General features: G+C 41.3%; 1 protein-coding gene across 2 annotated transcripts; it reads right to left on the reverse strand.

Annotated features, from left to right (window-relative positions):
* Positions 1-164: 164 nt before the first annotated feature.
* Positions 165-16524, reverse strand: LOC134188100 (uncharacterized). Of its 2 annotated transcripts, XM_062656291.1 has the most exons (25): positions 16321-16523; positions 15330-16099; positions 14933-15139; positions 14686-14759; positions 14500-14614; positions 11684-11802; positions 11067-11265; positions 10947-11006; positions 10736-10891; positions 10623-10670; positions 10517-10550; positions 10394-10453; positions 8130-8193; positions 7791-8061; positions 7390-7596; positions 5728-5886; positions 5305-5511; positions 4449-4522; positions 4264-4378; positions 2849-2967; positions 2590-2788; positions 2470-2529; positions 2253-2408; positions 2110-2183; positions 165-507 (listed from the first exon to the last, which is right to left on the reverse strand). In XM_062656291.1, the coding sequence occupies exons 1-25, from the start codon at positions 16424-16426 to the stop codon at positions 468-470; spliced, it is 3693 nt and encodes a 1230-aa protein (XP_062512275.1). In that variant the 5' UTR covers positions 16427-16523; the 3' UTR covers positions 165-467. The 2 variants fall into 2 exon arrangements, with proteins under 2 accessions (XP_062512275.1, XP_062512276.1); XM_062656292.1 differs by lacking the exon at positions 7390-7596 and having other exon boundaries at positions 16321-16524.
* Between the last annotated feature and the right edge of the window lie 420 nt (positions 16525-16944).

The following is a 16944-nucleotide window of genomic DNA, read 5'->3' on the forward strand; positions in this document are numbered from 1 at the left end:
TGTAAAATGTATCTAAAACCGTACGTAGCGAAAGCCGTTCCGCGTAACAACAAAGTTCGTGCACTCGTCAAGTCATCGTATACGGGACATAAATCTCTCCTGGTTACGTAATGTTAGATTCCCGTATAAATATTGTAAAACCAAAGAAAGCGATCGATTTCGGGTCAGCAGTTGTAGACAGGTGAGTTTTGTTGTTTATTTCCGACAAGTCCTAACAATCGCAAACATGAATTACACCATACTGGTAATAAAACTCTCTCATGAAAGTTTCGCGCGTAGGATTGGCTGAGTACGCTACTCGCCAAGTCTCGTGACTTTACAAAGTCCCTTTTCTAGAGTTGAAAACTAGTTAAATAGCAACACTCGGTCTGGAGTACCGAGGCTACTCACAACACGACAACAGTCAACAAATGCGTCATGCCTACAACATAAGAGAGTTGCTACTGCTGTAGACAGTCTTCAAACGGCTACTGCTTATTTCCACGACCTTCAATGACTTCTTCAAGCCTACACAGATGCAGAACATTTACAAGACAAACAACGTTATGCACGCTAACGCTCTTTACCACTCTCTCTCTCTCTCTCTCTCTCTCTCTCTCTCTCACACACACACACACACACACACACACACACACACACACACACACACACACACACACACACACACACACACACACACACACACACACACACACACGCACACCAGCTGCAGCTATGTTCTGCTGTCTGTCTGTCTGTCAGTCAGTCTACTACAAACCGCTTGTTATTGCTACCAATCAAATCTGTCAATTTCTTGCTCTCATTATATATAACATCTAACACAACATTTACGACGTGAAGCTTCAAGTCAAGTGTGCTAACGTTCAATAGCTACACTAGCAAACAAGCCACTAGAACAAGGGCAGGGCATCGGAGCCGGTTCGACCGCTACAACCCAGGCCACAGCCAGACTATGGCCCAGCCTGGGCCGATACAACCATATTTGATGAAGTCGACTGTTGGTGACAGCAAGGCAAGTAAGAAACCTGGATATGTTCCATAGTTATCCACTACCATGAGATATTAAAAAAAGACAAATCTATGAAGAAGATAACAAAAAAGTTGTCCAGTATTACTTCCGGTTTAGAGATAAGTGATTAAATAACTAATATATGTTGTACTACACTGTGGTGCATACACGAATATTCAAAGTCATCAAGTTGCTTGATACTCAAAAGTTTTCGTTCTTAGAGTCATAGTGTTAATGAGGAACGACTGAGATTACTTGCTAAGTTTTTAGTGTTGAATGAGACCTAATTAACGCGCGTTAGTTTGTGCAAAAATACGCCCACTTAACGCGTTAGATCATACAACTTTAGATTTGCTAGCCTCGAATTTCCAGACCAGAGAGCGCGCAAACTCTAGTCTGGACCAAGTCGATACTAAAATGATTTCGGAAGTACTTATCAATAACAATGTTAAATGGTGTCTAACAGCGTAGAATCGTTTTACCTAGATCAACATATCATTTGTAAATGCCATGAGATCTCACGAACAGAGAAGAGACGTCTGCAGTGTTTGCGGCGATATCTTGGTAGACGGCATGAAACGAGGACTCTTTGATTCTTCGGCAGACCGCTAGCTAGTCTAACCGCTCGACTAGCGAGACTACCGCTCGACCAGTTGTCAAAGGTGATGGTCTGGCGACACTGCTGTGCATGTCACCTGTCACTGCAAGCTTGAAAATATCGAAGAAATGAAGCTGAAACTAAAACTAAGATGAGTGTGTGCAGAGTCTAATCATTGTTCTGGCATGCAGAGTTTAGTCATTGTTCTGGTGTGCTCTTTGCCGCCCACGAGGATTTCACCCGCGCGCAATCAGTGCTAGTGCACTTAGCATAACCAATTATTGCTAAGCCAATCAGAATTTACAACCGAGATTCGGGTTGTAGAAGCTGATTGGCTGAGAAGGCTATTTCCGAATCATTTTAGTATCGAATTGGTCCAGACTAGAGTTCGCGCGCTCTCTGGTCTGGAAGTCCGAGGCTATAGATTTGCTTCTACACCCCCTGTAAAATTATAGCTGTAACTGGTGTGTATTTCTCTAAATCTAGTCAACCACCTACATACCTGTCTGCAATTAAACACATTCCTAGAATCCCTTCCAAGACAATTCGTGAGACTCTGTCCAACTCCCGCAGAACCTACAGATAATACAATACAATGCAACGCCAATCAATCGCTACGCTCATTCCACTCGTTTCTATAGCAACCTCTCTTATAAATGGTCGTCTGTGGCAGTCAAAGTCGGTGCACCGTTTTGCCAGATCGAAAAGAAGACGTGCCACCCGATCCGACCAGGCAGCTCGTGGATCACACATAGACACTAGGTCTACGCCTTCCCTTTCCATTCCTTTCAACCATATCACCTAGCAACAAACAAATTTAATTAAAACTTTTTTCCAAAATCGTAAGAAACGAGAAGAGAACCAGATCAAGTTTCTTGCTCGAAAATGAAGAAGGCCGTCCTGTTAACAATTCAAATAATACCTACAATATCAATCCTATACAAATCACATTACAAGGTCACGTGACACACTTCACACCTACCACTCCAAACGAATAGACGTCCGTTCGTGTACTATATATCCCTTTGCACGCTTCGGGCGACATATAACTGTGTGTACCCACTGACATTGAACCAGAATCGCAAAAACTTGCATCCATGTTGTCAACATGCTCTCCAAAGCACGACAGACCAAAGTCGGCCAGTATTACTCTTCTATCACGTGACACCAGAATGTTAGCACTACAATAAAACAATCAAGACTATTACCTGTCAAAAGCGCTTTGTGAGTAAGGCAAGTACCTCTTAACGTCTCGATGGATTAGAGGACGTTGTGACGTCGTTTGTATGTGATGAATACTTTTAGCGATATCGTGAGCCATTTCAAGACGTTCATTCCAACTCAAAGGTTCACTGCTCTCCTAAAGTTAATAAGCACAATATACTACACAAGACCACAATAATACCAACAATGCATATATAGACATGCAGTGCATATATGCATCATACTGTTATAAGTATAAGTAATTGCATGATTGGCGTTAGGTGATAAGCCTCCCCTCATGTTTCTATAAAAGTAATTTAGCACCCTAATCATGCAGTAGTAATACCAAGGTCACGTGATGTGTGACCAATCATGAGCATCTAGTTAGATGGTGTGGTGTATATGAGGTATTATACAGCAAGTGTGCAATAAATTACAGTCGCGTGTCACTTATCCCACGTTCACTCATCCGACACGCCGGTTATCCAACAGGTCAAGCTTGTCACATGGGCGATCACTTGGCTGGTCAGCTGCATAAGTGTAGGCGCATGTACATCCACGTGCATGTCAGTTGTTTCTTGAAACAAGTTTGAGAGCGAGTTCAAGCGTTTCTTCTCGTTGTATTCTACATTCATCTACATCTACAGTCAGTATACCTAATGTGGCAAAATGACGAATAATATGAACAATAGTTGAGTTTGTAACAGCTGCAGTTATCCAACATTTTCACTTATCCAACAGGGTCCAGTCTTAGGGGTCAAATAAGTGACAGACGACTGTATTTTTAGTTATATCGCACACTCCGAGCAGACCAAATAAATTTCTTGATGCTCGGATTTGCCAGTCCAGTTTTGAGGTTGACCAAAATAAAATAATAAAATTTGATGTGTGCATGCGCAATGATATTATGCTTGCTGTAAAAGATGTGGTACACATACATACATCCTACAAATATAGATATCAACGACTCCACAAGTGTTAACAGTGCATGTGGTCCAGCTAGTGCAGCGATCGTTTCTGCATTCCCGTTCGGATCAGCATCATTTGTTTTAGTCTCCATTTTGCTATCTCACGTGTGTATACAGTGAAATAAAAACTGCGTATGCTCAAAAAGTGACATGATTGGCCGGTCTAATTTTCATGTCCAAATATCAGAGCAACATTAATGTAGTTGGTCTGGCCTCACTTATTGCACAGTTTTCAATTGCTGTACAATACGTCAGCTATGTAGGCACATGTGATTGCATAGACAATGCAATGACATTATGTGCACAAAAGTATATACTGTCAGCCAGACAAGCAGTGCCCACAGATGCATCAACGTATGTGTACAAACCAATGAATTTGTACAATAAATTGACATAATGCAAATTCACAATGAACTAAGTTCATTCTGTACTGTGCAATACTTGATGCACAGCCTCTATATGTGTGTGTGTACTCTCACACTGACCTTTGCCAAATGTTGAGCTAATGTCATGCCGTCGACGTATTCGTACACTAAACACATTTCCGGTCCATCATCAGAAATACCAAGCAGTCGAACAACATTGGGATGAAAAGAGCACCTTCACACAAAGTATACCATCATAACGAGTACGCACATCGTCAGTAATAAAAATTATTTTATCGACTTACCTTGTCAATGCCAACACTTCGTTTGGGTACTGCTTCTTTGAAAGACGGACAGTCGACAGACGTTCGTCTTTGGGCTACAGATAAAAACAAGCATCGTAAAAATGTTAAAAATTAAGCAAATTAAGTTTCATTGCGGCCTGGAACACTTAATATGATTAAAATATTATTAATTAATTTAAAAGTAAATGTAGTCGTTGCAGCAGCGTCCTTTACCACAAACATGACATAAGAGTAAAACTATATATAGAAAGTACGCAAATGCACCAGTGGTCTGGGTGTTTGAGCTAAGGTCTGGACCTCCAAGGCTACGCATTTTTGACATTTAGGCTAATCCAAACAACTTCCACTAATCCAAACGAGGCTGTTCAGATTAGCAAGGTTCTATCATAATGTCAATGTTGATTTCCTGTATTTTTGCTGTGTAGAATGTATGATAACACATTTAGCCTTGTTGTGTAGAGCCACACCCTTTAGGGGGTGTTCCCTTCAACCAAATCTAGGTTCCTATGCCACTGTAATCTCAAGAGCTATAATTTATAGTTGTGTAGCATGTTCTGCTAATCGACACTCACCATTACACCAACAGACAACTCAATCATACATTACACTCAAAACAAGTGCACGACAATGCATGTATGACAAATCACAAATACTGCTCGATGATTGGACACTGTCACGGCAGTAAGAGTGTGGCACATTTCTGAGAATAACAGACATAGTCAAAACCGGAAGTCAGTCAAGCTCACCGAGTCACGTGACTCGTACAAAATCCTGTTTCTTATGGCTCATGCTAATGCAGTATACCAATCATCTGACACCTTGTATGACATGCCCAAATGTATAAATAAGATATTACCTTCTTTAGTCTTTTTACTGCCACTCGCTGGTCTTGCCAATTGCCTAGAAACACTTGGCCAAAACTACCGGCTGCAATAAGACTGCCACCTTTGTCGATTTTCCATTCATTGAAATCATTAGTTGCTTGCTTCAGATCGTTGTATGATATGACCTCAAGTCTGGGAAAATGTCTAGATGTGTGGGTAGAAGATACAGCAGAAGTAACCTTTAAAACAAATACCGCAATGATGATTAAAGAGAGCATGACAGTGACACACACACACACACACACACACACACACACACACACACACACACACACACACACACACACACACACACACACACACACACACACACAAGACAGACAGACAGACAGACACAATCATAATTTGTTTGTCCATAACTACCAACTTACTAGTCCCAATTACAGTTTACTAACCTGACTGCTTGAAACATTATCAGCATCACTGTCACTCCCCTTATAATCTTTCCTCCACTGTCTGTTACTATCTCCAGAGCTGCAGTGACGACTTGGTGCAGACGATTTGGTCCACTGGTCAGCAGAAAGGCTTTTAGCTGCAACTGTTTCTAAAGTAGTCTGCAATGGAATATGACGCTCACTTTCATATGCGATAACAATAAGATTCATTCATTCGTTCATATGCTCTAATGTACGGTATGCAGCAGATGTTGAATATGTGACAAGTATGCCAATGATCATGGTCTGATGTTTAATGCAAAGAAGAGTCCTAAGATGACAGTTGTAAAGAGTAGTGTGTAAAAGACCATTTGGCAATAAATGTTTCACCTTTGCAGAAGAGACTGTGGCCAGTAGGGAGAGGATTTCTCATCTGGGAGTGATCATAGACGCAAAGAGACGAGAAACGGTAGTAACACAGGAAAGATGTAGAAAGTTTATGAAGCAGTCAACTCCGTTGTGGCTCAACTTGGTGGAGTCAGTAGAAATGACAAAATCTGGACAAAATAGTGGATACTCAATTGTACCCAATATTAGCATTTGGAAGTCACTCATGGGACATCGATAAGTTGGTGGCATGTACAATGCTAAATAGGGCCTAATGAAAGGGCATCCATAGAGGCATGGGAATGAGGTATCAAGACTCTCTCAGAGAAGGTATACGGACAAACTAACTAAGGGAATGGGGTGATATGAATATAGAATGTAGGACAGGTTTTCATTTGTGTGTCATATAGTTGTACGTGCAGTGTGTACGTGCAGTGTGTGTGTGTGTGTGTGTGTGTGTGTGTGTGTGTGTGTGTGTGTGTGTGTGTGTGTGTGTGTGTGTGTGTGTGTGTGTGTGTGTGTGTGTGTGTGTGTGTGTGTGTGTGTGTGTGTGTGTGTGTGTGTGTGTGTGTGTGTGTGTGTGTGTGTGTGTGTGTGTAATTGTGTGTGTGTGTGTGTGTGGGGGGGGGGGGTGCGGTGGAGCAGATAGTAGAGCGTTGGTGATGACATCCAGGATCTTGTATTCCGTGATGAGGGTTGAAGGTTCGATCATGGTGGAAGCAACACTGTCACAGTTTCCTTGAGCAAGAAACTCACCCACACTTACTTCTCTCGACTCAGGAGTATAAATGAGTACCTGGTCATTGACTGGGGTGGACAAGACCGCTGGCTTGGCAGCAACACCATGCAGCAAACGGGTACGTGTGGACCTTGGTGTCCAGTCCTAGAGCTGCGCCATTGTCAGTGCCCCAGGAAGACTCTGGCCAAGCTCCAGGTGGATTGTAGCGCTGGCCCCAAGACTCCACGTAGCGCATGGAGGCCCTGTCTCTAGAGGCAGGGAGAGCTATCTCTGCAAGCTATCTCTGCAACTGACCTCAAGGTCGACGTCGAAAGACGTGGAGAGCTTAACATTTGTCCATTTTTGTCCATGTGTGTGTGTGTGTGTGTGTGTGTGTGTGTGTGTGTGTGTGTGTGTGTGTGTGTGTGTGTGTGTGTGTGTGTGTGCTTGTGCGCATGCATGTGCGCGCGCGCGCGTGTGTGTGTGTGTGTGTGTGTGTGTGTGTGTGTGTGTGTGTACCAATCAATTGTCTGGCACCTTGTATGACATGTCCACGACATATAAAATGAAAGAATTACCTCCTTTAATCGTTTTACTGCCACTCGCTGCCGTTGCCATTCTCCTGGATAAACTTGATCAAAACTACCAGCTGCAATGAGACTGCCACCTTCGTCGACCTTTTTTTCATCAAAGTTTTTAGTTGTTTGCATTAGAGTGTCGTATGATATGGATACAGGTTTGGAACAATGTCCAGATGCGACGGCAGAAATTACAGCTGACTTGACCTTCGAAACAAATAGTATACAACCATGGTGATAATTGAAAATTACTAAATTTATTGTGATGCAGTACAAATTGATGATGAATACAAAGTCACACACACACACACACACACACACACACACACACACACACACACACACACACACACACACACACACACACACTTTGTTTGTCCATTTAAAAACAGTTTATTAACCTGACTGCTTGCAACATCATCGACATCATTGCCACTCCCCTGGTAATCTTTCAACTGTATACTACTAACTCCACTGCTTGAGTGACGACTCTGTGCAGATGGTTTGATCCATTCTTGAGCACAAAATTTTTCAGCTCCGCTGCTTGAGTTACGACTCCATACAGATGGATTGATCCATTGGTGAGCATAAAGTTTTTTCGCTGCAGCTTTTTCTACACTCGTCTGCAATAAGCTGTGACTCTCAGATTCATCTTTATCTGGTTTCCTTTCCCTAGTAATAGTAGGTCAATCCATGCATTAGATACATGATTGTCATTACAAAGAATAAACGACATTAACTGATCATGATCCAGATTCTCCCTCGTTTTCTTTTTCAACTGACCCAGCATCAAGTCCTCACTCCCTAAGTCAAAAGATATCATGTTTTGTAGTAGACAAATTCTAGATGACAATGACTCCTTTAAACAACTTTTTACTACTAATTCAATCAGGTTCTCCTGTATAAATAAAGTACGGCGTTTTCCAGTCTGTTTGTTTAGAAAGGAGAAAATATGCAAGACTTTTTCGTACTTTCTCCAACTTTTTCTTCAACTCTTTCTCGCAACGCTTTGCTTTTGTGCTGGCTTAGGGGCAGCCGATCACTATTAAGTGTCTGGAGGGGCTGGCAAACTGGCTGGGGGTCATAACTTTGAAATTCAGTGATTTGCAGAGGTCACTAAGCATTTGGGTCACCTTCTATTGAGGAGTCATAATTTTCAGGGATGTTTATCTGTATACTATAGAATTGTATGCAAGAACAGTATATTTCTATGAGTTTTGCACACTTTCATTGCTGAAAGCGGCAAATTCCTGCTTTGCTTGTTTTGTCAGCAGGTTGAGTAGAAAGGACCAACTTTAGAAATCATACCTAAGCCACACTTGTGCCCTGAAACAGACTACTTTTTATTGTACATACCTGCACATATATGGGGGTCATCTAAATTAAGCTAACCGACAGACAGTGGAGGTCAGAGGGTTTTAGCTGGCATACTTTGCAAGGGTAACATATTAAACTATGCAGACCTCGGCAAATTTTTCCATCCCCGTGGACAATTACTAATGACCGACCCCTTAGTACTGCAATTTAAGAATCAAGACAGAAGTTTTAATTGCTGTGAATTAAATGTCTGCATTCCAACAAGCAAGGCAGTTAGTATAGACTATATACAGCTTTCTTTTCAGTTGCCTTCTACCGATATCTGTGCCTTGTTCATCGCTTTACTCACTAATCACAAGAGATACATCGTGATTTGCTTTGCGAGTGGCTTCATCTCGATGCCAGTCTCTGAAATAGTGATGTATGCTCATACCAAAGCGACCTCCTTGCACAAGGCAGTACACGAGCAACACGTCGAAGAATCCGCATGTGACAGCAAAGAGACTGCCTGGGACTTCTTCGCAGAATTCACAGAAGCAACCTGTTTTATGGCAGCTATACTATCACGTAGTCAGCAAGTCCACAACTATCATTTGCGTCTCATTTTCTCATTCACTCGCTACATACGCCTTATCAAAATCAAAGACAAACGTAGCTCCAGTGCATTTACCTCCATATGACATCCAAGATACGTTATAGATGGTGTACTGTACACACAACGTTGGGTCATAATCTGTTTACAACTTGGAACTGATGGTCGCAGTATGAAATTTGACCAAGCACATAAACAACGGTTCTCAGGCTATATTGCCAGCATTCGTCTACACATTCATACGATGTTTCTTATAGCCCGTTCACACTAGCGTTTGTAACTGTGCCAGCACGATGCGGTTTGGCTTCACTTCGCAGTGTCAACACCCGCTGAACCAAACCGAACCAAACCAAACCGTGTTGAGCTGGCTCACCTCAAGCTACCGTGCCACCATGGTTCGGTTCGGTAGTCCAATGGAAAATCGTCTCTGAGATCTTGGTGTTGTACATCTCACTGCGATGGACTGCTGAGATACCAATTAAAACAGGGCAATCGCATCTTGCCTACGATCCATCACAAGAACTACCCGGATATGCACAGTTAGCTGAATACACGCCCACTTTCTTTCACTACGCACTCTCAGTGCGCTTTCAGCCTTTGGCAGTGTGAACGCAGGTCAACACGGTTAGCTGACGCGGTTCAGTTCCGTTTGGCTCGGTTAGGCTACGTAACCATGCTAGTGTGAACAGGCTATTAGTCTGTCTATCCATATACCAGTTGGCATGTCTCCAACCATGACTTATATTGCTAGCACATTGACTGACCTGGTAACCTAAATCTTTAGATACTTTATACTCATTATTACTGCTTGTTTCTGTTGACATGACGATCTTAAGTGCCGTTCTCTAGACAAATCTGACCACAAAACACTGATAAAATAAAACTGTCTTCAACATTATGGCTATTCAGATTTAGAATTCTCATTCATAAGAGAAAATTAGAAAACCGTTTGATACACGATTGTAATTTAGACTTAATTAACATCATGTTTTGAATGTAACCTACTTGTACAGTAATTACATTCGGATACAAAGCCAAAACACAAAAACACTAAAATATCTATAAAAATAAATCTAAAAACCAATAAACCCATACCTTTCTGGTGATCTCTTGACTGTCCACAAAATGCACTGGAAGACTCTCTGTCTGTCGTGTCTGAAAGCATAACGCGATTGCTTACAGTTTCTCTCATAAACAATCATTATGACAACATCTGACCTGCAGTGACCGTTGTCGTCTCACACACTTTTCTCTAAAGAAACATGCAAATGACATTAACATTGTTACAACATTCAGTCTTAGATTCTAGCATAGAGTTACATACACTTGAGCATCTCCCCATTCGAGTTATACCCCTCAACTCCTTCAAAACCTACAGCACGTACAAAACAATGCAACGCCAATCTGTATATTCATTCTACTCATTTCTATAGCAACCTCCGTGATATACGGTCGTCTGTGACTGTCTATGTCAGTACAACGTTTCGCCAGATCAATGAGCTTGTTAGACACCGGATCAGGCCAAGCGGCTCGTGGGTCAGACATCGCGACCAGCTCGGTGCCTTCCCCTTCAATTTGTTTTAAAAATGTTGCCTAACAAACAAAAATTCAAAATTTCTGCCAAAATGACAAGAAACGAGGAGAAAACCAGATCAAGTTTCATGCTCGAAGAGTAAGGAGGCAGTCCCGTCAACAGCTCAAATAATACCTGGAATATCGATCCCATACAAGCACATTACATGGTCACGTAACACACTTCATTCTCTACCATCCCAATTGAGTAGACGTCGGTTCGTGTACTGAATATCCCTTTGAACGCCTCAGGTGGCATGTAACATCGCGTACCTACGGTTGTCGAACCAGATTCGAGAAAACTGGCATGCATGTTGTCGAGATGCTCTCCAAAGCATGAGAGACCAAAGTTGGCCAATCGTACTCTTCGATCACATGATGTCAGAATGTTGGAACTACAACAAAATGATTAATATTAACAAATTTATATCATTGATATATTTTTAATTAATTAATTAATAGTAACAAATCTATATAATGAAGTTATTTTTAAGTAATTAATTAATACTAACAAATCTATATATAACTAATATATTGTTAATTAATATTAACAAATCTATATAATAAATTTATTTTTAATTAATTAATAATAATAATAAATCTATATAATTAATTTTTCACCAAAAGTCAAGTCAGTAACATTCACAAATAGTATTGACATTAACATTAAATTTTTTTATAATTAATTTATTTTTAATTAATTACTTAATTAATATAAACAAATCACTATAATGAATTTATTGCTGGACCATTTTTCGAAGCTTGCTACAGCTCTGTTTGTTGTTGTGCCTGTTGAATGACTATTGTCAATACCTTTTGACGTCTCGATGGATGAGTGGACGTTGTGAAGTTGATTGTATGTGGTGAATACTTGAGGCGATATCGTGAGCCATTTCGATTCGTTCATTCCAACTCAGAGGTTCTCTGCTCTCCTACAGTTATAACAAGCACAATAAACTACAATACACATGACCGTAGTACAATGCCACCAACAATAAATTATGATATAATTAACATTCCATAAATTCTATAAACAATGTAAATAAATAATAAATGTAAACAAATAAATTTTAATAATAAACATAAACAATCAGGTGGCCTCCATCATTCACTGGAATATTTGTCGCCATTTTGGGGTTCCAGTGGAGAGCAGATGGCACCGGCATCATCCTGATAGGCTTGTGGAGACGGATGACATTACTATGATGTGGGTACCACCATCCCCACTGCCAGGAAGACCAAAGCCAATCGTCCAGACGTCTGTCTCAGAAACAAGAAGTCAATACTTGTCTTCTTGTTGATATCAGCTGTCCTGCTGATGGCAAAATTGGCAAGAAACATGATGAGAAGTTGACGAAGTACAGCGACTTGCGAGTGGAGATAAGCCGCATGTGGCATTGTCGAACACTGGTGGTTCCGGTGGTCTTGGGAGCTTTGGGCACAGTGCATGCAGGTATTGCACGGTGACTCGGCATTATTGCAGGTCATCACAACCTGCAGCACTTACAGAAAACAGTGCTTCTGGGATCTACTCAAATCCTTCGTAAAGTCATGTCTTCTTTCTAGACAGCCGTGATGGTCTAAGTACTTCTGAAGCAGGGTTTGCTTCTGGTACTTGTAATAGACTTTACAAACCAGACTGATCTGGTTGAGTACGACACGTAACAAATAAATTACAAAAATAAATGTAAACAAATAAATTATAATAATAAATGTAAACAACGTAAATAAATAATAAACCATGCACAAACAATGAATACATCCATCACATAACACAAGAATACACAACACAGTGTGTGCGTACGAACATTGGCAGACAAGCAGTGTCAACAGATGCATCAAAACACATGTAAACAACGAATAAGTCTATGACTGAACGGCAACATCATAGTTGGCTTCAAATGAGGAAATAGCTGTTCAGAGTGTTCATTTGTGTGACGACAAACTGTACTGAATATTATCACCTTTCTGGAGAAAATGAGACATGCAGTCATGTTTGTTCATTGGATTTATCAAAGGCTTATGATTGGGTGTCACGTTATCGTCTTTTTTCAATGTTGCTGGATGGTGATACCCGTGTTCTTCGTGAAGCTGTTAACAGCATGGTACACTTGTCAGGTGGGGTGTGTGAGGTAGAGTGGTCGTGTATCTCAGAGTTTGAAGTCAATGGGTTATGCCAAGGTAGTGTCTTGTCACCGAGTCTTGTCACCGAGTCTTTTCAATATATCTATAGATGGTCTCATCAGGTCTTTCCTCAGACAATTAGCAAAGTCTGCATGGAGCAAAATGGCTGACTTGTATACGGCAGCTATAGCATATGCTGAATCAGTGATGACATTTGCCTAATCTCTCCTACTGTGTTTGGTATGCAGCAGATATTGAATATGTGACACGTATGCCAATGATCTTGAGCTGATGTTTATGCAAAGAAGAGTACTAAGATTACAGTTGTAAAGAGTAGTACGTAGAAGACCATTTCGCGATGAATGTTTCACCCTTGGAGAGGGAGTGGTCAGTAGGGAGAGGATTTCTCATCTGGGAAGAATCATAGACGCAAAGAGACGAGAAACGGTAGTAACACAGGAGAGACGTAGAAAGTTTTATGGAGCAGTCAACTGCGTTGTGGCTCTACTTGGTGGAGTCTGTAGGAGTGACAAAATCTGGACAAAAATAGTGGATACTCAATTGTACTGTACCCAATATTAGCATTTGGAAGTCACTTATGGGATGCCGAGAATTTGATGGTATGTACCAGTGGACAAATCGTCTCATCTCTAAGTAGTCCATCGACAATCATACATCAAAGTCTTAGTTGCCTGGTCATTACTCTGGTTGCACATAAACTAAATCCACGACGTTATTGCAGCAACGTATAGGATGCATTGTACAATCATGTCATGACGACTATAACTGTCAGTCTATTTAGAATTGTGCTATCCGTCGGTTGGCGTTCATCCATCACGCTAACAGACACACGTCCACACTGGGTAAATGTTGTAATGTGGGCTAACTACAGCACCAAAACGTGGCTGCAAGCCTGTACTGCTTCAACAACCGGAAACTGGTCAACTTGGCGGTGGCACTTGAAGTTGCCCCTTCGACACACTTGTGGATCTCAAAAGATATACGTCAACCACAGTTGTCATCTTGCTCAGAAGAGAAATGTCATGCCGAAGGGTAAGGTAGTTGTCAGCTGGTTGTTTCTGGGCAACAGATTTGTTGTACACTGTGCATAATGGTAAATAGAACCTATCAAAAGGGCACCCATAGAGGCGTGGGAATGAGGTATCAAGACTCTCTCAGAGAAAATGCACGAATCAAAGTCAGGTTTTTGAAGATGGCAGTACTGTACTACGAACAAACTAAGGGGATGGGGTGGTATGAACATAGAATGTAGGATGGGTTGTTGTATTGGTCTCTTGTGTATGTCATATAGTTGTACGTGTAGTGTGTACGTGTGTATGTATGTGCATGTATGTACGAGCCCTGTGCATATGCATGAGCCCTGAGTGGGAACTGCACTATGTGCAATAACAATAAGATTCATTCATTCGTTCATATGCTCTGTAATGCATACCATGTGATACGTGGTAGGCGACCTCTACGTACTCATTCTGTGTGACACTGACCTTTGCCAGATGTTGAGCTAACGTCCTGCCCTCAACATATTCATACACCAGACATAATTCCGGTCCGTCGTCGCAAATACCAATCAGCCGAACAACATTCGGATGAGGAGGGCACCTTCATGTGAAACACAACAATGAAGTTTGAATACACACATCATTAGCTATATAATTATTTTATCGACTTACATTGTTAGTGCCGACACTTCGTTCATGTACTGCCTCTTTGAAAGACGCAAAGTCGAAGAATGTTCATTTTTGGGCTACAAATTAAGATGTTAGAAAGTGTGTGTGTGTGTGTGTGTGTGTGTGTGTGTGTGTGTGTGTGTGTGTGTGTGTGTGTGTGTGTGTGTGTGTGTGTGTGTGTGTGTGTGTACCAATCAATTGTCTGGCACCTTGTATAACATGTGCACGACATATAAAATAAAAGAATTACCTTCTTTAATCGTTTTACTGCCACTCGCTGCCGTTGCCATTCTCCTAGAAAAACTTGACCAAAACTACCAGCTGCAATGAGACTGCCTCCTTCGTCGATCTTCTTTTCATCAAAGTTTTTAGTTGCTTGCATCAGAGTGTCGTATGATATAAATATAGGTTTGGAAAGATGTCCAGATGCGAAGGAAGAAATCACAGCAGACATGACCTTCAAAACAAATAGTATACAACCATGGTAATAAATGAGAAATTAATAAAATTTATTGTGATGCAATACAAACTGATGACGAATACAAAGTCACACACACACACACACACACACACACACACACACACACACACACACACACACACACACACACACACACACTTTGTCCATTTAACGACAGTTTACTAACCTGACTGCTTGCAACATCATCGACATCATTGTCACTCCCCTGGTAATCTTTCCTTAACGGTATAGTACTAACTCCACTGCTTGAGTGACAACTCCCTGCAGATGGTTTGCTCCATTCTTGAACACAAAATTTTTCGGCTCCACTGCTTGAGTGACGACTCCCTGTAGATGGTTTGCTCCATTGGTGAGCAAAAAGTGTTTCGGGTTGAGCTTTTTCTAGATTCGTTTGCAATAAGTTGTGACTCTCAGATTCATCTTTATCTGGTTTCCTTTCCCTGTTGCTTGCTAGTAATAGTTGGTCAATCCATGCATTAGATACATGATTGCCGTTAGAAAGAATAAACGACGTTAACTGATCATTTTCTAGATTCTCCCTTTTCTTTTTCAATTGTTCCAGCATATCCTGCATCAAGTATTCACTCTCTAACCTTAAGTCAAAAGATACCATGCTTTGTAGTACACAAATTCTAAATGACCTTGACTCCTTCAAAGCGTTTACTACAAATTTAATCAGGTCCTCCTGTTTAATTAATTTCTTCAACTCTTTCTTAGAACCCTTTGCTTTGTGCTGGCTTACTACGTCTCTGGGAGCCTCCTTGCCTGGTGTGAGCTTGATGAGGGGGCTTCCATCATTGTCGTATGTTATCTCTTCCGAATTACAAGCAGACTGACTAACAGCCCTCAAGTTCCATTGATCATCCAAGCTGTCATTCTTTTCCTTGTCGGCTGTCTGGCCCATGCAATAAATAGAGTTTGAAATCTCTCTTGAGCCTAAAATCAAAACAAACTTGTATACTAATAGCACAACACTATAATGTTAGTGTAAACTGATCAATAATTGATACTGAATGTAACATCAACCAGCATTCATGTGCAGACCACGTGGAGAAAAATCAAAAAGTTTAAAGTTTTAGTCTAAAAAAGTTTAGAATTTTAAAGTTTAACTCTAAAAGTTTTGCAGTCCATGCTGGTGGTAGCTAACATACACTTACCATTTATAGTAGGAAACGAATAAGGAACGGTCTCTCTAGACAACCAAATGTCTTCAGTTGAGGACGCGAACGTTAGCGCGTCTTCATGTGTGAACTCGTCTACCATTCCTCGTTGATGTCAAACAAACGCAGCGTCAAACAAGCCAAACGTTCCAAAGGCGGAAAGAATGTGTCCGGAACTGTCTGTAAACTTCTATGTAGAGCTGTAACGAGTCGTCTGAAAGAACGCGTCACAACTACTAATCACGTGCTCGACTAGCCTCGATTCCAGACGCTTTCCCGTACGTATTGCACGTGACAGGTATTGGGGTCAAAAGTAGGAGGAGCGAGCGAAAAAGCTCGCTCCTCCTACTTTTGACCCCATATACCTGTCACGTGCAGGACGTACGGGAAAGCGTCTAGAACCGAGGCTAGTGACTCGAAACATAGTGTTGATATCTACTAGTAATTGAAACTGTACAGTAGACACCGTCGCTTCCACAGCTAGGAGCCTTCGAAGTCCTGAACACCACGTAGGTAGGCCGCAGTGGCGTAGAAAGATGTTTACGAGTGGGGGATGTAGAGTGGATGTCAACAGCTTGCCAGACCGTAAACAGATTTGCAAAAAATTTAAATTTCTACATT

The sequence above is a fragment of the Corticium candelabrum genome, chromosome 12 (assembly GCF_963422355.1).
Source record: "Corticium candelabrum chromosome 12, ooCorCand1.1, whole genome shotgun sequence".
NCBI lineage: Eukaryota > Metazoa > Porifera > Homoscleromorpha > Homosclerophorida > Plakinidae > Corticium > Corticium candelabrum.

What these genes read in the sequence shown, in the direction of transcription:
- LOC134188100 (XM_062656291.1), bottom strand. Translation starts at nt 16,426, where the DNA reads ATGGTAGACGAGTTCACACATGAAGACGCGCTAACGTTCGCGTCCTCA. An exon ending in TTCGTTTCCTACTATAAATG is followed by an intron (nt 16,100 to 16,320) that starts GTAAGTGTATGT and finishes TTTTGATTTTAG; the next exon opens with GCTCAAGAGAGATTTCAAAC. An exon ending in CAGTAAAAAGACTAAAGAAG is followed by an intron (nt 4,523 to 5,304) that starts GTAATATCTTAT and finishes TTTTATCTGTAG; the next exon opens with CCCAAAGACGAACGTCTGTC.